This window comes from Lingula anatina, chromosome 3, assembly GCF_051362555.1.
Source record: "Lingula anatina isolate TDL-2025a chromosome 3, LinAna3.0, whole genome shotgun sequence".
Classification (NCBI taxonomy): Eukaryota; Metazoa; Brachiopoda; class Lingulata; order Lingulida; family Lingulidae; genus Lingula; species Lingula anatina.
Window position 1 is genome coordinate 27895462 of NC_141769.1, and position 25072 is coordinate 27920533.

At 33.9% G+C, this 25072-nt stretch overlaps 2 protein-coding genes across 6 annotated transcripts; both read right to left on the reverse strand.

Annotated features, from left to right (window-relative positions):
- Positions 1-565: 565 nt before the first annotated feature.
- On the reverse strand, positions 566-6223 carry LOC147763165 (IQ domain-containing protein M-like). Its single transcript, XM_087008250.1, has 7 exons — positions 6078-6223; positions 5648-5716; positions 5279-5399; positions 4194-4338; positions 3800-3934; positions 3256-3411; positions 566-2919 (listed from the first exon to the last, which is right to left on the reverse strand). Exons 1-7 carry the CDS (start codon positions 6158-6160, stop codon positions 2726-2728), a joined length of 903 nt encoding a protein of 300 aa, XP_086864376.1. The 5' UTR covers positions 6161-6223; the 3' UTR covers positions 566-2725.
- Positions 6224-6400: 177 nt separating this feature from the next.
- LOC106165523 (uncharacterized) lies at positions 6401-24645 on the reverse strand. Of its 5 annotated transcripts, none has more exons than XM_087008256.1 (30): positions 24332-24645; positions 22407-22507; positions 22091-22156; positions 21062-21149; positions 20459-20605; positions 19827-19874; positions 19432-19563; positions 18908-19106; positions 18623-18649; positions 17653-17775; positions 17120-17248; positions 16486-16702; positions 15904-16051; positions 15481-15590; positions 15183-15332; positions 14699-14843; positions 14322-14437; positions 13954-13989; positions 12266-12308; positions 11690-11819; positions 11501-11531; positions 10887-11082; positions 10302-10541; positions 9445-9970; positions 9179-9202; positions 8398-8610; positions 7747-7911; positions 7087-7364; positions 6844-6905; positions 6401-6533 (listed from the first exon to the last, which is right to left on the reverse strand). In XM_087008256.1, exons 1-30 carry the CDS (start codon positions 24404-24406, stop codon positions 6428-6430), a joined length of 4071 nt encoding a protein of 1356 aa, XP_086864382.1. In that variant the 5' UTR covers positions 24407-24645; the 3' UTR covers positions 6401-6427. The 5 variants fall into 5 exon arrangements, with proteins under 5 accessions (XP_086864382.1, XP_086864381.1, XP_086864384.1 ...); XM_087008255.1 differs by having other exon boundaries at positions 7747-7914; XM_087008258.1 differs by lacking the exon at positions 18623-18649 and having other exon boundaries at positions 7747-7914.
- Positions 24646-25072: the final 427 nt, after the last annotated feature.

Genomic DNA, 25072 nt, shown 5'->3' on the forward strand with positions numbered 1-25072 from the left:
CTTTTATTCAACGTTATAATCTAATTTTAAGTATTAAAATACTTAATTGGTGCATAATTCGTTAATATCACAAAATTTTACTTGATAGCCTACGTGTGACAGCCCAGTTGTGAAGCACGTATTTACTAGGGAAGATCGGGTGCTGAAAACCATTATAAAATATAACTATAAAACACGTTTTTTCATTAAAAATTTAGGGGTTTTCACACGTGTAGCGTTGTCAAACATAAATCAACATGAAATACTGACCCTGAATGCGTCCAGTTTTATTTTATAGTGAAACACTTCAATTCTCTTTCTTCAGAATTTTACCTTTTAAAGACCCCCCCAATTAATTCGGCTGAATGGATGTAACTAGAATGGAGAACGGTTTATTACTTGTTGCCGAGAGAGATCCTTGTAAGGTTTGCCATTATGCCGAGAAAGACCTTAAAATGCCTTCCCTAAAAATTCAATTATCCACCCCTACCCCACCCCACTCCTCAATACAAGCGACCATATAAATTATTTCATATCATGCAAAAAAAATTGTATCAGTAGGCAAGATTCAAAATATTTTGGCAGATTTTTCATGTCAAAGCTTGTCGTTTTATTTCCATACTCGCAGAACATTGTACTGTATTCGTAAAACTAAATCACATAGGCACGCTGAATGCGATTGTATGTCATAACTCTTATACCACAGTGACGCGAACAAACACAAACATCCTTAATAACAACCACTGACAGTGAAAAAGCTCTAAATTTACTATTTGGAAAATTTGATTTCACAACTGTAATTAATCAAATGATGTGCTATCATTAATTGTTCGACAGCCAGGCTGGTACAAAGTAGTAAGAAAAGAAAAGATCTCAGCATTCACTTCCAACATTTAACCAAAACCCCAGATATTCACAAAATGGGAGTGAAAATAGATCCATTAATTAAAGAAAATCACACATATCGGAACTTATTTTGAATAGATAATAGATAATACGCCTATCACAGACGTTGGAAGAAAAATTCTAAATTTATAACGAAAAGAATGTAAGCAAAGGTTCCATCTACCTATTAAAATAAATATAGCAGACCTATAATCACTGAGATGACTTAAGGCAAATCTTAACATGTGTATATGATATGATTCTGTTCTTGATTTCAAGATAAAAAATTTCAAGGTTGTGACAAGTAAAAAAGTGAGCAAATATTCAAGTACAAAAATATCTGATTGTCAGAAAAAGTTTGGAACTTTCTTTGGTATCAAAAACATTAACACAACAGAACAAACTACTAAAATAAGGAGTAATTACTATAGGAATACCATATTGCATTCTGTGACTTCGTGGCATAGCCGAAAGCCCCCTTTACACTGGATGGCGTCCTTTCTGTGTCCGTAGGACGGTCCCATTTGAGAGTAAAAAATTACTTTACCTGCCAACAACTGGCCAGTCATCGAGCATTCATTCTGCAACCAAAGCGATGCTTGTTCCTCCTTTCTACAACCATAGCGATGCCAGTTTCATGGTCGCACAAAAGACGCAGAAAGGTTGCCATCCTGTGTAAATGGGTTTTAAACACATGGTGTATAAATAAAGCTATACTATAAAGATATCTACAAAGATAAAGAAACATTGCAGTCAACCTGGGCAATATTGAGCACGTTTCACAGTTCACTATTCAGTAGTTTGTACATACAGTACAAAAAAGGCTTATGATCTAAACCAGCAGTTACCATATCTAAGATGGTGCTTAATTTTTGAAAAAACCATTACTTAAAATATCTTTAGCATAACAAAAGTGAAAACACTATCCAACCTAAAAGGTTATCTTTGGTAATACAATACCTGGATTTAAAATAATATAGCTATAAAAATATATACTGTAAAAGCATTGGGATACAACTGATCTAATGCTCTGGAACAATATCATTTGTTCTGAAGTACACCTGTACAGTAAAAATATGGACCGATTTGAAGGAGGGAATCACATTCATAAAGCAGGTTATTTTTCAGCCACTGGCATGCTAGGCATGCATTTAAATAGAAGGAAAGAGACAGAATATGTAAAGTATTATTGTTCATGTTTGTCTGTTGATGAACTAGTTAATATAATATATATAATATACATAAGATATGGACCAACAGTGGCCATTTAAGGAGTCCCGAACCTTCAAAAACACTCTCTCTCTATTTATGTATACAATCTACTCTTACATTCTGACAATATTGTCTTATCATAAATTCATATTAATAACAGGGACAACCCTCCAAAAGAGAATTTATGTAACAGTGACACAGCAAAAACACACATACAAAAAATATTCTTTTGATGGTGGGAATGGGAATTTAACTATTTTACATAATTTTTTACAAGGCTAATTAGTTGGCACACAATTTACATGATGGTGGGTGGGCATTCCTTTAAATGTAATTTGTAATTTACACACTAACTTACTATATGATTTGTTTGATTAGCTAAAACAGATCAATGGCATACGTTATTTGTGGATGAAACCTTGTTATATATTACATTATTCATAAATCACCTTAAGGTGCCATGAATTCCATATTATGTACAATTTATCATACTACAGCACTGGTCCTCTTATCTTTCCCTAGATTATTTTATGTCTAGTTCCGAGTTTAGTCTCACCATTCTTTGTCTTTTCTAATACTGTTCAGGATCTTTGTCAAATTTTTTCTTTCCTAATTGCCTCTTTGGTTCCAGTACCAGTGTTGTTGGCCTTTACTTATCTTCTGATGTTTGGTCTCTTTTTTCTTTTATTTTTCTAGTCTGGTTTGCACCTTTATTCCCCTCTTTCTTCAGGTTTTCTCCAACTGGTGCACCAGAAGCTGATTCTCTTTCCTTTCTCTCCTTGATGGAGTTGATAACCAAGTCCATGCATGGCTTCAGTGGAGCCGGCTCCACCAAATCGCTACCTATAGATGTAAAAATAAATACCTTCAGAAGAATGAATGGATGAATAAATTCAGGGTTCATTAACAAATGAGCTGCAATTTGTCCGAGCATCTAAAATGAAAAAGCTTTTTTTTTTTTTACTTCCAATGAACCTGGGTTTAAATATGTGAAGTATCATGATAAAGTAGAGCTTAAATTCTGAGCACAACCTTCATGTATTTTTTAATCCTTATAATATTATTGCCACAAACTCCTTCAAATTTTAACTTATATTTACTGACCTAATACATAACCTTTCAGATGCCAAGTAAAGTTGACATATATTAGACACAAACACCCACCATTCTTAGTCTTACCTTGGAGTTTCCATGCTTCTTCCCCATCTATAATGGGATTCATCCAGGTGGACTTCCTGCGGTTCTGAAGTCCTGTTGCCTCTGGTACATAAATTTGGAACGTCAACTCCAGCGCCTCCTCCTTGTGCAAGCCACGCTTGTTTTTCATGGATTTCCCTAAAAAGAGAAGGAAATATTATGAAATACACAATGACAAATAATACCTTTGTGAACTTAAACAGAAACACACCTACGTTTGTTTGTTAAAATTTCTCTTTATCTATGCTAATGGGTTATTCTCCTTGTTAAAGGCCTTGCACAAATCATATTTTGTCATGAACCCTACTCCTTACCACCCTCAGAAAGTGACTGCATAACTAATAAGATAATGCCATTCATATTCTAATTGAGTTCACATTTCATAACCTGCTGCACTGAGACTTGTTATCTTTTTCCAAATTATACACTCTAAAATATTTGCTCACAGCACTCAAAAAGCCACAAAAAATGTAAAATTCTTATACATTCTGACATAAAAATATCTCCTAGCGACTGTACTACAAACCTCTGAAGACTGAATCCATTGCCTCATTTATCTCTGATTTGGCTGGGTACAGGTCACTTTCCTTGAAGTATTGAGGAATATCTTCCAGTTCCAGTTCCCCTCCAAATGAGATCTTGTCAAAAACACTCTCAAACCCTGAAAACAAAGAAATAGTATTCAATATCTGTAACTGTTTGTTCCCATGCCAAGAAAAATCTTGGTATGTTATAAATATTTGTAGGATCCCATGGTCTGTTTGTCACAAAAATATTCCTTATCATGTCGCATCCACTTTCAACTTTTAATTTCAATTTAATTTCGATTTCACTTTTAATTTACTTTCAACCTAAAATATAAAAAAAAGGTCTAAATTTTATAAATAAATCTTTCTTCACTATCATTTTTCAATACTTACTTTTCTTTGACTCCATAAATTTCTGGATCTGTTTGAAATCAAATGGCGTTACAGGCTTGGGAACCCCATAGCGCTTCTGTATTCTACGCAGCAGGTCTTTGTAGTCTGTGATGAACTTATCCCAAGATCCCGAGTGCCAGATACCCTGGAAACAGCAATCTCTACTTTTATTTAAAAATCAAGGATGTGCCTTTCATGAGATTAAATGATAGAAAGTGGAACACTATTTTAACCAAATGCAGTCATATAAATGATATGAATTGTGAATGTTCATAATGTTTGTATCTACAAAAGCTTCTATCTTGAGCTTAGGTAATATCAAAATATTATACTTTACTTTTAAAATTCTACTCTGGATGACTGCTAACGGTTTGTCACAAAAATAATCAAGTGCAATGATTCATACACGAAATCAACAAAAACGAGATATAACTAAATATCAGTGCCCAGTAAAATATGAATAATAATGCAGAGAAGAATATTATTGTCCTGGAGATCAAAAAGACGTAAAAGTGTAGAGTGTAAAAACTCTCAAGATAAGTATTCAATTCAACAAGAATTTTTTTGTGGCAAAAAATCCATGCAAACTTAAAACTGTGATGCAGACAGACTGGTCACATGAACATTTTAATGAACAATGCTGGCTCAGTTCTGAACAACTGAGTCACTGTTACACATAACACATATCACTCTCACTACTTACTGAAATCTAGAAAATTAAACAAAAATGGGATGAAAAATGTGATAAACTTTCAACGTGTTTACATTTGCCTTCTCAAACATGCACATAAAAGTAAAAGCAACCTTCACCATCTATATGTTGTAGTGAGTACATACTAAGTCTACTATTGCATCACTATACATGTATGTTACACATCTACATCTACAGTTGCATCCACTTAATTTGTTGGAATTGCAGTGAAGCTGGATATTTTTTCTTACATAATAAGAACTGAAAAATTCCATAGATCTACCAAAGAAGCTACTAAAAACACAATCTGTTATTCTACAAAATCTAAATTATTACATTTTTATGAAGTACATGAAAATTATGAAAGTTTTGAAAAAAGTTTTGTTGAACCCACTCTTCTCTTCAAGGCATCCATCTGTCTTCTAACATTCCATCCCCGGAACATTTTCTGCAGTGTTATTGCAGCCTCTATGATCTGCTTCTTGTTAGGCCCAGTTTTCTTAGGGTGGAATGTGCTGAGAAAAAAAAAAAAAAAAAAAAAAAAAAAAAAGGAAGAAAAATCAGATCATCAAAAAAATCAAAGAGGAATCAGAAGTAAGCCTCAGAGAACTACTATTGCTAATTAAAATGGACCAGTCTGAAGATGAAATTTATAGATAACAGAAAAATAACTGAGGACAATGTTTGCTAAAATTTCCACCAGTCCAATCAGACTGAATAGTAACTCTTGTTCACATTACAATTAAGACATATCAAAACTTACTCATATATCTCCACATGGGGACCAATAACCGACAACTTTGCATTTACAATTGCCTTGTTCCTGGTATGTCTGAAAAGAAATGGGGCAAATTTATCATTCTGATTATGATACAAATTAAACTAATGCACATCCAGCTTAATTTCTAGTAATCCTACACTGAAAATAAAGGTGTTAGTTTTTCAAGCTGGTCTATATTAAGTCATGTGTGTAAGAAAAGATTCAAATAAGAAGTATCCTGGATAATGTTAGTCCGTCAGTCATCATCATAATAAAGGGTGTGTTTATGTCAGATCATCTGTATTACACATCAAATAACATACTTGTTGTCACCTCTGCCTTTTCCATTCTCATAGCTTTCCTTACATTGTATTGTGTTGTATTGTATTGTATTGTATTGTATAATATATTAATATATATTATGTCTACTTACTGTCTTGTTGTCTCCTCGGCTTTCACCATTCTCATAGCTGCCTTTTCTACCTGCTTAGTTTTAAACTCCTTAGCCCAGATCATGGTGTCAGGATTAGGCTCTCGATTGTAAATGGCTTTCTTCCTAGATATATGCCCCCTATATGCTCTGTGATAGAGAAAACTCAAATTACTATATCTGGACTATTCAGACAGTTTATGTAATATAGAAAACTCATAGTGTTACAGGTGGACTGCTGGTGTAATATTGAGAAAACCTCTACACACACAAGAGTTTAAAAAGACATTTTTGTACTAAAATTCTCATGGAAAATTTTACAGACAGACATTTATTTTGTAAAAGTCAAAATTTCACCTTTGTATTTCTATGGCAGCTTTCCTTTCATCCTCCTTTCTTTCTCTCTCCTCTTTCATCAGGTACTTATAACTCTTCCTCACCACATAGCCTCGGAAAATTCTACAGTAAAAACAGTGTCCAATGGAGATGAATTTCTCAGTATAAATTGTTACATAAATTAGAAATAAAGAAGATTCTGTTTCATACTGCTACATGAGAAATGCAATCATGTAAAAATCAGTGATACTACAGCAAGTTATATAAAGATTATATTTTAATTAAAATACTAAAATTATATCAAATTTTCAAAAATCATGAAGAAAATATCAACATGCATTATTCACCTTATGCTGAAAATAACTTATAAATTGAAAACAGACTTATTTCAAAGAACTTTTGATTAAAAAAAAAACATTTCCAGATTACTGACCTCTGGATGTCTACAGCAGCATTGGCCTCCTGCTGTCTCTTGACTGCTTCTTCCAATGCATCCTGTAAGAAAGTATTTAAACATGTACAATATGTGTTTTGCAGCAGTATCTGGTCTAAAACATTTTAAAGAAAATTATAGTAACAGTTAGACATTTTACAATTAGTGAGGAGCATAGTAAACATATACTTGAAATCATGAACCTTAAAATTAAAAATTCAGTTGAATTTCCCATGGACTTACAGGATCAGTTGGCTGAAAATGCTCTGGAATTGGGCGCCCTGCTTTGGAGGGTTCCCTTTCCCCAGTGTTTGTCACAAAAACCATGTTATCCTCTTTATCATCTGTGTCCTCTTGTGATTCCTCAGTGTCCCCTGTGTCCCCTGTGTTATGTCTAGGACTTGTGACAATGGTGACACTTATTGGTGGACCAACAGGGGTGTCATTACTTGTGACTGAATTTGATGTCACCTTCTCTGTCATTGTGTCAGAATTGGAGATGTCTGCTGCATATTCGGAATCTAAAATGTATGCAGAAAATCATGGGATTAATATATAAGTTTCTCTAGATATGTCTTTTTCTTTCTTTCTTTTTATTTAGTTTTTTGTTTTTTTGAAAGTAACTCATGGTAATTATTTAAATGAATGCAGGATCTTTCCCTTCCTAGTACACATAAGTTTGAGATCTTGTGAAAAGGGGTGTTTCTTTCAGGCTTTAAAAATCCTTGCGAGGCTCTAAATGGTCTCAGATACAAATATGCCTCCTGACAGTTAACTCTTCAGAGACGGATCTTGTTCGTGTAGTACTAAAGGTGTGGAAATCTTCACATAAGCATGTAATTGATATACTATTACCCCAATACATTTATTAGAGAAATAAATACATAAATTCAAAGCACAGACCTTTAACACTGAGCTGGTCAGATGATCCAAAAATGTCCAGTTCCTTTCTAATTCCTTCAGAGGTTGATGAGCTTGAAATGCTGGGGCTTCCTTTACTATTTGTATAACCTTCATAACCTGGTAGATCTGGGTCTCTCTGAGGCATCTCTGGCTGAGACTTGCTATCTGCTAAAATGAACAGATTTTATGTACAACAAGTATTTAAAGGTATTACATTTATAATTTTATAATAATAATATATGCATAATAAAATATAATAAAATACTTGTTTTAACAAAGTTGACTTTCTGCCATTATTTTGTGGCATGGTTTCACCAAGGAATAATTTTTATAAACCGGTTGACAACAAGATTCCTTAATATATATTACTTTAAAATTGCAACTGGTTGAGAGCAAAGGGAATACATGCATTTCTTGGATGCACTTATAACATGTAGCAGATGCATAATTCGACCAAAACATCTTATCTTTATACATATCTTTATGTGTAATGTATTGGACATAGTATCTTGAATCAATCTTATATTGGTAAAATTGATCAATTTTTCAAATTTAGTTTGGCCACATGACACAGTGTCTTCATCATTTGGCAAAACATTGGCTAGTACCTAGCTTGAGTCTAGATTGATATTTAACAGTGACTGTCCTTACCATCATCCAATGCAATTTGATTGGCCTGACACACCTCTTCAAACTCATCAAACAGATCATAAGCGTCTTTCAGAGGTACTGGTGTTGGCTGACTTGATGAAGTTCTGGAGTTTAGTCTCAGAACAGTCAATGCTGACTGGAGTTCCTGGGGGTTGCTTGCATGACCCAAATTTGCTTGAGACCTTTCTGTGTCTGCTTGACGTAAATTGATGACTGAAAAACAAAGATATTAAATAATTTGTTTGCAAAGATTCTTTATCATTTTGTCTTTATGGCAGAGATTGTGCAGTGGAGGAATACTTTTTGTTGCTTGTTCACTGCAATTCTTTACAATTAATATTCTACATCATTCTGATAAATGTATAATATGTAATCAATTCAACCAATAAATTCTTATAACACAAGTGTTGTATTTGTGATAAACAAAAGTTAAAATTTGAAAGAAGAGAAAATCATAAAGTTGCAACAAATTCAAATTCAAAAATTTCGTAAGCTGAAATGAGACAGATAACTTCAACAGGTTGGAATAGAATATTAAGCTCTCATGAGGTGGTCACAATTTCAAAATCAGAAATCAATTTCATTGATAATGAAAAATGATATCAATGGCCGATCATAAAGAGATCATCAAAATAATAGTCTTTTGAGAAAAACAGCACATGAGCAGTACACAAGAGCATGGCCATACATCAAAACCACAACAGAACAAAATAATAAACAGGAGATTTCACAAAAGTTTTAAATCAAGAAAATGAAGGTCACGAGATGAATAAAGACTTACTCTTCTTAGCAGTGTTCAACAGGTCTAGGGATAATTAGAAACATGATTGTGAAGAAATTGGCTTAAACTTGTTTTGAAACATTGAATATGTGATAAATATGATAAATGATTTTAAAATAGATTAATGCATTATTCAAATACTTAAAATGACTGGGATTACGACAATAATTATTAATCTATACACAAATATAAGTAATTAATCTACAAACATTAATTCACACACAAACTAGTAAAACTGCAATCTCAAAAACAACATAAAAACATACTTTTCTCCATGAACCTTCGGGGACTCTTCAATGTTCTGGCATGATGCTCCAGCTCAGCTAGATAGGAGCTACTCCTGCTTGCTCCTCGGGGGGTCCTGCCACCCAGGGGGTGATTTTGGGGGCTGGGAATGGAGGGAGGGGTTCTGGTAGGGGCTGATAACAACCTCTTTTTCTTCTGTTGCTGCATGTGCTGAAGATTCTGTAGTCTTTGGAATTGAGCACCGTGAATACGGAGTAAATTTTCCAGTTCCTCCGCCTTGGCGTCAATTCCCCTGGTTTTGGGTTTACTCGGTGGAGCCGTATGAGGTCGACAATCCCCGCAATAGTTCTCGGGTTTCTGTATTGCAGTTAACCAGTGTTCTCCATGGATCAGTTTCTCTGGGTCTGGCAAGTTGCCCTTCATGTATTCCTCAAAGTTGATATTTTCAAAATCCACGTCTGGGGCAAATGACCATGGATTGGAGATGGTCAGGTGGTATTTAGATTCTAGTCTTTGCTTGGCGTTGATGAGGGATTCATTTTCTTCCTGTGGAAAAGAAAAAAATGTTTTAGTATCTTGTGAGTGTGTCTGTATATAACTTTTAATTACCATTAAGCTGAATTTTCAACATATATATATATCTGAAAAAGCTTAGAAATAAAATTCTTTTAAAAAGTCAAAGAAGGTATAAACATTTAGAGAAAAAAAATATCACCTGCATTTCTGACAGTCATCTAACATTACTAGAATACTTTACATAAAGTATGCCAACAACTGCTCTGATTTTAACTGCTGATTGGAAAAACTAAAATGTATCAGTAACCGAGTATTTAACATAGGGTAGGAAATTCTTTTCTGCCATGGATCACAATAATACCTTAGTTTCCTTAGTTTCAAGCCCTTCTTCTTTGTCAGCTTTGTTTTCCTTCTCCTCCCCCTCATTCATATCCTCCCTCTCTCCTGTGATACTTGGAGGCTTGCCCAGAGATGAAATATCACTGGCATTGTCCATGTGGTCAAAGGGGTCATTCTGGTCAGCGTCGTCCACCTCTAGGTGGTCAGGTTGGTCACTTTGGTCTTCACTAATGAGTTCTTGGTCATCTCCTTTATAACCATCCTACAAATGTTGATTTTAAAATCATTGATCTTGGCCATCATCATCTCCTTTATGGCCATCTTACGAGCACTAATTTGTTTGACATTAAACAGAACACGAATGGTAGTTCACTTTGCAATTACTTTTAATATTCATGCTTATAACAGATAATGAAATTCTGAACTTTATAATCCTGACAAAAATTAACTGAAAAATGTTCATCATACACCATGTATGCCTGATTATGAGACATATAACTCAAAAGAATTTTTTTACCAAAAGATAAAATTCAACAATACTTGTTATGTAACAAAATAATGCCAGATTAACTTCATCTCTCCTCCAGGTACCACATTTTTTTTTTACCTGTAACCGATTAATAAGATCCATATCTAAACTCTTCATCATGGTATCTGGCCTGTCACCATCTCCAATGTTGGAGTCACTGCCCTTGTAGCCATAGTATTTCTGAGATACATGTGCACTGGAGATGCTGGGGGAGTCCCCCGCAGCAGAGTGTAGGGGAACGGGAAGATTGACGTCGCGGGGTGTGGTGACCATGCTGCGGGTGGTGACACATAAAATAAAATAAATTTTGAAGTGCACTTATATAGATGGAGGTTAAGGGGATAAAGAGATCTTGGGGAATCACAACTTAAAATTTCGTGATTTCAAAGCTGGATATGTATTTCAAAATAAAAATAGTTTTTACATTTTGTTGATCAAAAGCATATTAAACTATTTAATTTGTGTCTAACTTGGAGACATGTAACATGCTTAGAATAATGTGCAGAATAAAACAATAGTCAGGAGAATAGCTGCAAACAGAAATATGCTAAAAATATGTTTAAAATGATAATAAGTAAATTTGTTCTACAACTGTTTAACTCAATAACTGTGGGCAAGAGCAAATGAATTTCAATATTGGTGGTTTTGAACAACACAAAAATAAAATGACAAGTAATGATAAATTTCCTCACCTTTCCATGTGACCATCTTTCTTTGGGGGTACTAAAATAGAACAAAGGCATTTTTAAATGATTGTTAATTAAAATAAACTTGCTTTGGATTTCATTTTTTCATCTCTTGACATTTGAAAAATAAATTTAAAAAAATTCAAAATAAATAAATGAACATCAGTAGTACAATAAATATAAATAAGTACTTACTTAGGATTGATCTGGGGGCCACAAGAGAGAGGAATTCCATGTCTTTAGAACCTGGAGGAGGATAGTCTGCTCTGAATGAAGGAGCACTGCTGCCACCTTCTGGAGAGAACAGGGTCACTTTGTGATGAACCTGGTGGTAGAAAAAAAAAAACACTCACAGTTGTTGACCCATAAGAGTGGTTACATTCTAAAATTAATTCTTTGCAATTCAATTTTGTACTGTCAAGTTAAATTCCCATCAAATTAATAAGCATGAGTTTAAGATGGCACATTCCTGGCAGTTTATAAGATTAATTTTTAATTTACAAAATAAAATATACTTTGTGAGGTATTTGGAATTTAAGGATAGACTAGTCAAAAATATTATTTATAAAAGGGGAAAATTTGACAAGTGAATGTATGAATGTAAAATTGTGAAAAGTAATTCATTTTAGCGTTTTCAAAATGATAACTACATGAGGATAGTTATTGTGCCAATGATGCCAAACACTGAGTATATTTGGAAGTAAGCAATCAGCACTTGAATGTAAATAGGCAGAATACAGCCCTCTTAAGTAAAATAAACACATAAAATACCTGTTTGACTTTGGACAGTATATCATCTTCTGGTTCTCCTGGTCTGAAAAAGTATTATATCCAGTGAACAGAAAATATAAATTTCAAATAAAAAAAATCCCATATTTCTACATATCTTTTTGCCACTTCTTGATTCAATATATATCAATTTTCACACTATTTTCTCCGCGTATTAAATGCAATATTAACATGTAAGTGCAAATCTTTAATAAATTATTTCAATTTTCACGCCCATGAAAAAAATCTGAACTGAAAGACAACTGAGAACATGAGGGGCTATGGGACCATTCAGATCGTGAAGAACCGATTGCTAGCTAGGCCCCGACCTTAATATAAAGGCAGACCTACATGAAAGGAAGACCGCTTAATCATGTAATGGTCTCTCCACCTCTCACATGCCTCCCCACGCGATGATTCTCAACCGGTTGAATTTAGCCTTGATTTAATTACTGTGCCCCTGCAATGACGATGCATGGGGAGGTGTGTGAAAGGCAGAGAGATTATTAGAAGATTAAGCAGTCTTCCTTTCATGTAGGTCCGCCATACTTAGGTTGTGGCCTAGCTAGCACTTGGCTCTTCTTGATCTGAATGGGGCCTTGGACACAACACCTTATTATATTCTTCACAGTTAAGGGTGAAGGGGAGAATTGGAGCAAACATCTATTAACAGCACTTTTACTTTACTCTCAGATTGCAGATAGTAGAAGTCTTGGTAGATTTAAGCAGGACTCAGTTTCACAAAAGAATAAATTTGAGATCAAAGTTGTTTAACTATAAAAACAAACTTGAGGTTTTAGTCAACTTAACCTAGAGATAATCGGTAACAGTCAACTTAAAAAAATGTTGTTTTCTAAAAAAAAAGTTGTTTTTAAACTTAAAGTACTTCATCTTGTGAGCAGTTACAGAATTTACCCTGGCTTGAAAAAGACCAATTATTTGTTTTAGAGTTCAGGCAAAGTATTTCAGTTTAGTTCATTTGTGAAACTGGCAGGGCCTAGAGAAGGATCTACTAAAGGGCAATTTAGGCAACATGTTGAAACAAGTAACACAGTATCTGAATGATACCATTCACAGTTTGAAATAAAATTAACGAATAAAATTAACTGGCAAGCTTAACAATGCTCTTATATTTATATGAAAAAAATTAATATCCCAGCAAATCTAAATTGCTACATAGTAAAGGAGAAAATTACTCTTCTATTTACGTAGCACAAACAAACTCATTCAGTCACTGGCAATGGAAATTGGGCTCAGTTAAAAATTTACAAAAAGACTTTTACAAAGATTGTTTTACCTGAAAATATTAATGTTAAATATAACTAAACAAATTAAAAATTTTATTACACAAATCAAGAAAAAAAATCCAGTACAGTAAGCAGCACTTGGACAATTATTTACTGCAAAATAGGATGACTTACTATTAGCTAAAGAAAAGGTAAATTTTTTACTTTACATGCATCTCTCTCTCTTGCTCTCTCTCTCTCTCTCTCTTTGTGTACATGCACATGCCTTCCCGTAGTGTACATGTGCATGGGTATTTGCACTTGACAATTATTACTTCATGCGTGTGTGCAAATGCAGGTTGGGAAAATGAAGAGTAAATGCAAAAGGAGTTTCTAAAGGACTATACTAAGGTTTACCAACATCTACTTCCCTCAAATTAATTATAATAACATGCTATACACTACCTGACAATTCGGACCCTCTTAATTTTTGGTAATTTACTTAAATGTTAATGAGAAAAAAAGAAAATAAGTTCACCTAATTATAAGTATTCACAATAATGAGCAATTCTGGTCTACTACTTGTAAAAAAAAGGGTTTCTAAACAAGTTGAAATACAATGTACTGGAACTTACTAGCTAAGTAAACTTAAAGTAATGTCATTAGTACATTGAATATGGAGTACGGAATAACTGCTCAAACCCCAATAATTGTTCTAGAATCTCTGGCTTTCTCAAATACCAACAAATGTGAAATAGAACAACTTAGAGGCAACAAGGTTACCAATGGGTCATATAAATAAATAAATGACTTGTTCATTAAGTCATTCTCACCTTGGATTTCCTGATCCCAGGTTGTGTACTTTCACCATGGAGGAGACCACTGAGGGGTCAACCTGGGTCACGGTGTTGCTGGCCGCCTGAGCTATCCGAGAATTGTCATCACTTGGCTGAAAACCAAAGTCATATTATAGATTTCAGGAGGCTTCTTAAGTTCTGACAGTAAAATTATTAATTTTTAGTTGATAAGACATTTATTATAAATTAAAAATGCTTCTTTTGACTTACATGGACCCCAATGGATTTTTACTTTCTTGTGTAATGCTCGTATTTATCATGTATTTTTATGTGTAAAATAAAAAAAATAAATATTATTAAATAAATTATATCATTATATCATATCAAATATTGACTATTATCTAGCACTATACCTTGTCTGTATTCCACTTCTCCCTGACTGTCATTGGGGCTGTCTTGGGCCTTTTTCCAGCAGACGTACTCCCTGCTGACCTGTGAGATATCTTCTGCTTCAACTTCTTCATGTAAGTGTGGCCTCCAAAACTTGTGGTGGCCCATCTGGAAAGGAAAGGGGATTCATGTATTCATTGCCCCACTATGTGCTCAAACATGTAAAAAAATCTAGGAGTCACTATCAAAGATGTTTGAACATGATTAAAATCTTAAGTAACAGAAATAAAAAATGCTCATACCCCTGAAATCTCCCTGTCGATCAAAATTTTACATGAAAAAAAAAAATTACTGAAATATTTTTCAAGAATACGAAATTATTAAAAAATTGTTACACCTCAGAGGAAGAAGTACAATTTATATGATATCATAAAGACCATATGACATTCAATACACTATCACAACATTTATTCTGAACATAATATGATTATCTGATAATAAACTTACTTGTATCTTGTGGTGTCTGGAGTGATTCTCCCCCTCCAGTCTATTGCCTGCATGACAGGGTTCTGGACAGCGGGCGGCGGCTGTGGTCGACTGAAGTGGACAGTCCACTCAGAGTCCTCCTCTCTTGGAGATTCATCATTCCTCTCAGATCTAAAGGAAATAGGAGACAGAAAATGTTAAAATTATTACCCCAAAAAAAAAAAATAAAAATTCCTTACAGACCAAGCAAACAAATAAGAACTTCCTTACGTCCCTCAAGTTCCCCAAAGTCTCTGATCATATATTGTGTACTACTTACTGTGGACTAGTAGGTGGGTTGGACCTCATGAAAGGTACGGCAGTGTTTGGACGACTAGCGACAACTACAGCGGTTGGTGGGCGGAAGCCATTTAAAGGTTCAGGGGTCAGCTGAAATTGATGGTATGAAGTAAGCATTAGAATGATTTACGAATAAATTCTATTTTGATCTCCAGTTTACTTCTCACCTTTGCAAATTATATTGGGGAAATATGACACATTGTTCACTTCCTTTCATGTATTTCTTAAAATCATTAGTCTATGGCCTATTAGAAACAAAAGAAATATTGATGTAAAAATTATGATTCTGACAATAAACAATTCTGAAATATCAAACATTCTAATGGCCATGGGAAAAAAAGGAATATTTCAACATAAACATCAACAACATCGTAACTTATTAAATCTACCTGCTTCATCTTACCTTTTCTTTGTAATAATTTAAGTCATCAGTGACTGAGTCTATGAGGTTGACCACAGTGTCCAGTTTGACGTCCAGTCTTGGTTTGGGCTCAGGAGGAGGGTCAGGCATCACATGTTGGAGGCTGACCGCACCAAGGGCAGACTTTGACCTAAAGTTGAAACAGAATAACATTGTCAAGTCTTAGAATTTTAGAATATATGTCTTTCAACAAAATCATGATTCATAGAACGTTCCGCAGTGATTCTGACAGGACTTTTGGTATCCATTATTTGTGTGGTCAATATCAAGAGTGTGTAATGTAAAAAGTGTTTGAGTCCACTCCCAATTCTCTCTTTAATACTATCAAATGCCTAAGACTATAAAAACTTCAAGATACCACAGAATGTTTGTAAATACATATCTAGTGCCCAACTCAACCATGGCTGGAACCTCACTGAAAACTTAAACTTACTCAAAGCCTACAATGCCTAGAATATATTAAAGTTCAACTCTATGTATTCCCTTGACTTTAAAGCTGTACAATCAAAGCCATGAAAAAATTATAACAAAAACATCAATAATTATCACAATTGTGCTTCTTACCTATTCTTTGGCGTGGCTGCTCTACTCCTCATGGCACCAAAATTGGTCATAACAGAGGCTGACCTCTTGGCCCCGGGAGGAGTGGACTTTGGCCTCGTTGCAGCCACCACAGAAGAGGGGTATTTGGGTGTGTCTGGGTAGTACCCCTCGGCCAGCTGATAGAACTCTTCTGTAGTTTTGGACACCAGCATTTTCGGGTCAATGCCGGGTGCTGGACCTGTTGCATTAAACGTGTGCATTTAAATAATTGAGATGAATTTAAAAAATTAGATGATTTCAGTTGATGATGTTCTGACTCTTCTGGTGCTCACCTGTCACATTTTAATTTATGAAAATTATTATTAATTTATTAAAATAAATGTTACAATATTATCATCCTATCAAACAAAGTTTTACTATTAATAAAATAAACCTAATGCTTAATGAGCACAAATCTGAAATGTTGCAGTTCTTTTTTTGTGACAAAAAACAGCCAAGCAACAATTCAGGGAATAATCCAAAATTTTACAAGAAACTTAGATAATTGAATCAGATGCTCCATAAAAGCATCTGTATTACTTATTTGCACGAAAAAAACATATAAAAGAGGGTGTTTTTGTTATCAATCACTACAGAAATGAAAAGAAATATGAACCTGTGCCATGCAGTCTAGAATATCCCACAACAATATCCTTCGTGTACTCCTCTGGGGTCTCACCGAGGTCATGCGCTGCGTAACGAACCCCCTGGGGCTGACCCCCACGACCAATAAACTGGAGGTTACCTGATAATAACACAGTCAAAAAAAATTAAAGATATTTTTTTATCTTACAATGTTGCAAAAGTCAAATATTTCTATGCACTACTTCAAATAAGTCAAACCAAATATACTCCCGACAGTTTTTTTTAACAGTACAAATATTGCAGACTGAGGCTTGAATCCTCCTTTACATATTACATAGACCCTTTTGCATTTTTTCCCACACCTTAAATTTGTGTAAGTTTGCACCTGTCAAACTTGTAAAATTAAATCTACTATTCTGACTGGGAATGAGTGTCAATATTTGAGCCAACAAAGTGTCTCATAATGAATACAATTCTAAACTGCAAACCTCTTCAGTAACAACATGAGAAATATAATATAGTAATTAAGGAAAGAAAAATAAATCCTTATAGAAAATAGACTACCTAGCATCTCCTGTCCATAAGTCTGGTCCTGCTGGAATTCATTCCATGATCTCAGTCTGGCATTGCGCTCCTCTAATGGCGTCCTAGCCCTATCTGGCGATAACTGACCAGAAGACAGATTATCTGAAAATAATAGTCTGAAAGTCATTCATATGATTAACTTGACGGATGATACATGTAATTTTAGCTTTGTACTAAAGTGATTTTGTTCTGGGTATTCAGAAAAACTGCAGACTTCTGCTACAAATTGCACTCGTTAATCTTCATCAATGTCATTTATCACTATTCTTAATGTTAATCTAGTCATACACTTAACAATACAAAAAAAAGACTGATGACCCGATTTCAAGCAACACACACTTGCAGAACATCAATTTTTTTTCAACTTTTTTAGGAAACAAAAAAGAGAAATGTCACACAGAAGATGAAGAAATGAAACCCAACTTTTTGCAAACAAACTAAACCAAATCAAAAACAAATAAGATAGAAGTAAACAAAAGTGACAAAACGTAAAACAGTGATGAAGCAAAAATGAAAAGGTCATAAAAATAAAAACTGACTGCTATTATAATAAAAGTGTGACTTTTTCTTTAATATGAGTTAAAAGTAAAAAGGCAGTGGTGAACAGGCACATACCTGAGCATTTCAGATACGTGAGTTATGACAATATTACCAGATCACATAACATGTGATCCTCTGACATCAATAAATAATTATCAGATCAGCACACCTGACATTTGATAATTTGTCAGATATTTTAAAAACACTTGGATTGAAATGACAATAAGCAGAAAACTGTCAAAGTAGCAATCTTGAGATGTCCAGAGTTGACATGTAAAAGTTGACACTCAGGCATGACGCATATCACTAAATGAATGTGATATGCCAAGAACAGATTTCATTAACATAAAATGTGAAACAGAAACTGAAATATCACTCCTGAAAGCAAGAAGCAGTGACACTTAAATACCTTTCCCTTTCTTTTTCTTTTCCTTTACTGAAAGAAATATGTATCAAAACTTGCAATGAATTAATGAAAACTTGGGTGTCGTCCATGAGTGCATTTGCAACCTATGACTATTGTGCTCATATCAAACAACAGTTTAAAATTTATTAGCTACAGATATTTATTATGTTATTAGCTATAACAAAACATCAATTAAACCTCTAATATCTAACACTATGTCTCTCTGTCTCAACCCCATTGGCTATTATCTAATTCATTTGTAAATTTTATAATTAGTGTCCTCATTACCTGGATTAGATTCTACTCTTATTTTCACGGGACTACTGACATCAGACATTTGGTCAATGTCAAAATGAGGCTGAGGTGTGGAGGGGTGATGTTCACTTAATTGCACAACATGGGGATTGACTAAGGCTGCCACCGGGTGCACCATTCTGGGAGGCACAGTGACATCTTCTCTAGGGGCAGGGGGAGGTTGAGGGATTGGCTGAAATGAGACAAGATGTAACTATGTAGTATTGATAATACTGTATAAATATTGTCAAGTGTAATTTGCCTGTTTAGTCTGCTCTTGTTAAAGGATATCTTTTTATTTACCACTTTTCTCATCATTTTCCATGGAAACAAAAACCTATTAGCTCTTATACAGTTAGAAAGACAAAAATGTCAATTCGACATTTATCTTTGGACTCATACCTTTAAAACAGAAAGAGAAGCTCCTGGATATTATCACATAATTAATATTTAATTAACAGTTACTGTTATCAGTCACCAATGATTTCACCAGCAAAATTCTTGCTATTTTTAATTACCTTGGTTTCTGTACTGGCAGCTGGTTTATTATTTGGCACTTCAGTGGCTGGTAAGGGAGCTGGAGCAATATTCTCATCTTGTATTTTTTCTTTGCTGGGTGCTGTTGCCTTCAGTGGCTTTCCCTGGGTAATCTGACAAAGTTATGTTTTCAATAAAATTACCAAGATATATCTTCACTTAATTTTATGCAATAACTTTAAGATAATTCAATACACTGGTTTGACTATGATTAAATTTAAGATATCAACTGAAAAGTGTAAATAATTTTCATTTATAAGCCTGTCAGACTACACCTCTTGTATAAGCACTTTAAAAAGTTATTCGTTAAGAGAGGTTTATATGGTACTTCTGTCAAACAGGTACTTGAGAGCTATTGCACTCTTTCAATATTTACCTTTTCTCTATTCAGCTGTGGAGGGGACTGTAGCCTAGGTGACTCAAACTGGAAAGACACATTTTGAATGAGAAAATAATCTACTGCTTCAACCTAAACCCTGCCACTTTCATTCCACTGCTGTTATTATATATTGAAATGAAAAATATTTGGTCTTTTTTTGTTTAATTTTTTTCCTGAGAATACCTATAATTTTAGGAATTTTCATTCCTCTTTTTTTGCCTGGCTGTACACATATTTGTCATTTTAAGTGTCAACATAAAGAAATCTATTTATAGGCTTCTTCACTTTGTGAAGGCAGTGACTGCATCCAATTCATACATCATTCAGATAAAAAATTGCATTAACTCAGACAAAAATTGTCACAAAATGCATATTTGAACAAATAAACATTTTAGCAATGCCATAAGTTTTTCAAATAGGACATTGTAATTATGTTGTCAACTTGGCATTTGCTTCACATTTAAAATATATTATGAACTATATTTCACCAATGCCAAACTCTCTCTTAGAGTCTTTTATTTTAATCAGTCACCTTAAAGCGAATTTTTGAATAAAGTTAGTTTGGTAAAAAAAAAAAAAAAAAAAAAAAAAAAAAAACGAGTATTCACATTTTGCAGTTTTACAATTACCTGTTCCACTTCCATGAGCTGTACAGCTTTGTTTCTCCGACTTCTAGCACTGCCAGTGCTTCCACTGTATGGTCTCATTGATCCTGTCCTTGGGTCTATACGCAAGATACCTTGGGTGGCCAACTGCTTTTTAGCTCGTCCAAAAATCTATAACAAATGTAATCAAAAGTGATATTCTATCTGCAATGTAGTGATTTGCACCAATGACAGGCTATAAACTGAAAAAAATTCTCCTTACACTATATTAATACACAAAGGTTCTTTTGAAAAGAAATACAACTTTAAATATATGGTATAATTTTTTAAATGGAGGAAATTCCCAGGAATATTGTGCCTTAATAGAGATCACAGCTGAGATTACTCCTGTATGCATGTCAAAGCAATCATATGTTTACCATGGCACGTTTTAATTATAGCAGATAATAAAAAACAAAAAGACTGATATTTGGCTTACTTGCAGCCTTTCGAGACAAGTTGTACTTGATTTAAAAAATTTTGTTTTTTCCACAATAGCACAGTAAAAAAAAAAAAAACGTGATGGGCTTGTTTTGAGATTCCATGCCTGTTTGAAATGTAAGTGTTAGTACAAATGTTTCTACTTACAGGGGCAGAATGTAAAGTCTGTTTATTAGCCATGAACCAGCTGTGAACTTTTTGAAGGTCCTGTTTTTGCTGCTGGTGACTCTCAATCCTAGGATAATAAAAATCAAAACAGTTACATAAATAACAATCCAAGATGAAGAAAAAAATCAATCAACAAATAAATTACTAGTAATTATTTCAAAGCTATTCGCTTACCCAAACTGGCTACATAAAAAAGAAACACATGGTATGGAATTCTTTATCCAGACTGTACAATTCTGTACATACTAATTTTACCATCCAGCTATTGTGCTGTGTTTTTACCCATACTGGACAGCTCTTCTATATTACACATCATTACTATGGGCTCTTATGCATCTGACTGTAAAAGATCTGTTGAAATCAAATTCAGTCACTGGCAAACATCTCTAGAATTCAGAGAGTTTGTTCCATGCATTACTTCAGGTGTAATCACCACGATATCGATTGTAACACAAGTCACATAGGAAGGAAATTCCCTTTTAGAAAGTGTTTTAAGTAAATCATGTGTGAACTCAATAGTTGCATTAATGGATTTTGCACAATAAAGCATGGGACAAACACCATGCTGAGATGGAAATTCAAAGTAGGTCCTCAAACAAGAGCCCACAGTACAGAAGTACCCAGAGGAAATGTCTAGCTGCTGAACCAGTTCACCGACTTTGTATTTTGAGTGCAATAATTTTTGCAGTTGATCAATACCTTTTGACGCAGGAAAAGAAAGTTTTAAGCTCTCATAACTTGACATGTCTACTTCTGGGTTTGACTTAGGAATAACACAACATTAAACTTTATAATCCTTCATCAATTGTTATTGATGAATTTATCCAAAAGCAAGGCTATCAGAATCATTTTTAAATCTGCTTTTCCATAACAAAATAAACAATAAAATAACCATTAATCAACCAGTTTTATTCATCATTTATTAATAAGTAAATTCTAGCTACTGGTTTCTCTCTCTCGTTTTTACTTCCATGCTACTTGCAGGCATTTTTACTATTAAGTACTTACATGCTAACTTCTCCCAGCATATGAACAAGAATATTGAAAAACTTTGTGTCTTGCTGATCATGTTCACTGAAATATAAAAAAAAAAACAATTAATCACTATCTTTACCACCAGTTCTCTTGTCCATTTATTGAAAATTAAGTTCCCAAGCAATGAAGATAAATAAATGCTTACAAAAACCAAGTGTGCCACTGCTGTTTATGCTGATTACTCATTTATTTGCTGAAATATCTATCATCTCCAAGATTTGTTTCTTGGTAACCTTCTCTATCTACAATCAAGAAATAATCTTGCCACAGTTTAAAGTGTCTTGCTTACATGAGATCCTTGGCTTTGCCAGTAAGGTGTGCCAGTCTGATGTCCCTGTGGTGATGTTCTATCATGCTGAACATATCCTTGAACTCTCGCACCTGCATCAACTGGAAGGAAAATAAAATACAATATTTAAAATTTCAATATAAATTTTAGATTTGTTCAATAATCAAAACAAACACAATTTGTGTAGTGATAAAAATTCTTTCTTTTTTCAGTGACATTTCCTACCAAAAATATTGCCATTTCTATCTGAATGCTAAATAAGGGTTGGATCTAATATTGTCCTCAAAAAATCAATGTAAAAAAAAAAAAAAAAAAAAAAAAAACAGTGGAGAAACATGACAACCAGAAATAAACACAACAGCAAAAAATGGAACAAAAATACAAAAATAACCAAAAGCAAAGTTTCAGGATTTAGTATTACAGTCTTACCACTTATTCTAAAAATATCAAAATGTACTGATTATGATTATGGAAACAGAAAACTACTGCGTACTATACAGAGAAAAAAGGTGCAATAAAAAGCCATACAGTCCTACGCAAGGAATATCCCAACTTTGAATTGTAGGCAAATCATACCTAAAACAAATATTAAGTCAACTATATGTAGTTGTCCACTAAAATCAAAGAGTTTGAGACAAGCAGAAAAACTTGTATGATTCTCCAGGCACTGGCGTATACCAAGCATTGCAAGCACCAGTGCTGCTTAAAATTTCTCCATTGTATGCAAGCTGCCTTTATTATTTATAATGTTGACAGAGACGAAACCTAAGTAGCTTTCAAAAAACAGTCTTTCTTACTTCTTATAGAGAAGGGCATGTACTGTGACACAATGCTAATATTTTTCTTGCAAATGTAAACATTACTTGCATAAGTACCTTTTGAATCAATAAAAGTGATTATTTAAATTCTTTTATCCTGGAAGCATCAAATTTGCCATGACTGATGTAATCATCCATTAAATTAATATTCATTACTTGTAATATATATATCATGCTGCCCAGGGTCTCTACCATATCTTGTGACACTATAATCCAGTGTGCCCTACGTGAAAATGATATCGATGTTTTCATTCTAGATTCTACATCTGAAAGTTCATTTTTGTGAAATTTCAAAATGAATAAACAGATATATGTTATATTTTGCATACAGATTTTTGTCACTTTCAGAGGAATAAGTTTAAAAATAAAATTGTCACAGTAAGTAGCAGCACCCTGTTAATTTAATCTATTTCAAATGAAGACAAGTGTTTTTTTCTTTGTTCAAGCTTGAGTTAAAGATCATCTTATGATACTTTAAATTGTTCTAAAAATGTTTTCAGAGCAAAAAAAAAAAAAAAAAAAGCTTCTGTTTTTTGAGGATTTTTTTATATGAATTTCATCAAAGATAAAGATTTAAATTAGCTAAATGTTTGATTTATTTTATTTTTATAAAAATGAATTTTGTTTTTTAAATTTAAATCTTTCTATGAAACATTTTAATATTTTTTAATAATGTTACTAGTACATGTACAATAACCAATTCTCATTTTCATTTGTTTGAATACATGCTTTTTCAATAAATAAATTTAACAAAATTAAGAAACTTTCCTCTGTACAAGTAAAAAAACCCATGTGATAACAGATGTACATAAATCCAGTCACCATAAACAACATAAAAACAAATAGACAGGCTAATGTTTAAAAACATTCTGCTTTTTAAAATATACAAGGCAGCAATTTACACAGATATGAAAATACCAGTATACCAGGTAAGTATCAGACTTGAAGGAGTCATGCGAAGCCCACTCAATCTTAAACTGCAGAGAGATTGAACTACAAGTTCACCTCTAAACCCTAGTCTTCTGAAATCCTTGACTTTTAGGTCCATCTCACCCGTCTAAATTCCATCAAAAAGAACATCATTACAATAATAAGGTGAAAACCTACCCGTGATCTTCTGAGAGACTTTATTCCCTTCTCCAAGAAGGCCACATTTTCTCGGTGGTTAGCGATAGTCGTCATTCTTTTCACTTGAAGTTGATCAAATAATATTTAGCTCAGCTGTTTTAACTTTTCCCCTTTTTCCGGTTGAAAACTTTTGTTGATATTAAACACTACTTCTTTCACAACTGGCACCATTTTGACGAACATATACCGTTCCTAAAAATCCATATTGAAAAGCGTTCCTACATATTCTCCTTTAGGTTAATTCGTCGATAAACTTAAGGAAAACGACAGCGACTGTTGAAACGGCGACCCCTCATGTCAGGGGTAATCCTAGAGAGGGGTGAGAAACGTCCATTGTTCTCGTCAGCGAGGCTGGCTTTTTTCAGGGTATGTACGCACAGACAGAAAACTAAGTATTGTGGGAACGTTACTAATGAAGCCACTGGTAGTACTAGTAGATATCAGCCTGTAGTCTTGAACAAGCGCCTCGATGACGAGTGAACAGTTGTCAAAAACAAAAGACCCAGGTGTGGTAGTTCAACCACTGTTCATGCGTGCCGCATCGACCAAACCTAATTGCTCCTCAAGGTCACAAAACAATATCCGGTACTGACGGCCAGGCTCGTCTTAATCATATAAGTAGCGCGTTTCCACCCCCTGCTCATGTTTACAGTAGTCCGCCATATTTGCCCTAGATATGCAAATAGGATGTAGTCATTGACGACCAACAAGTGCGTGATC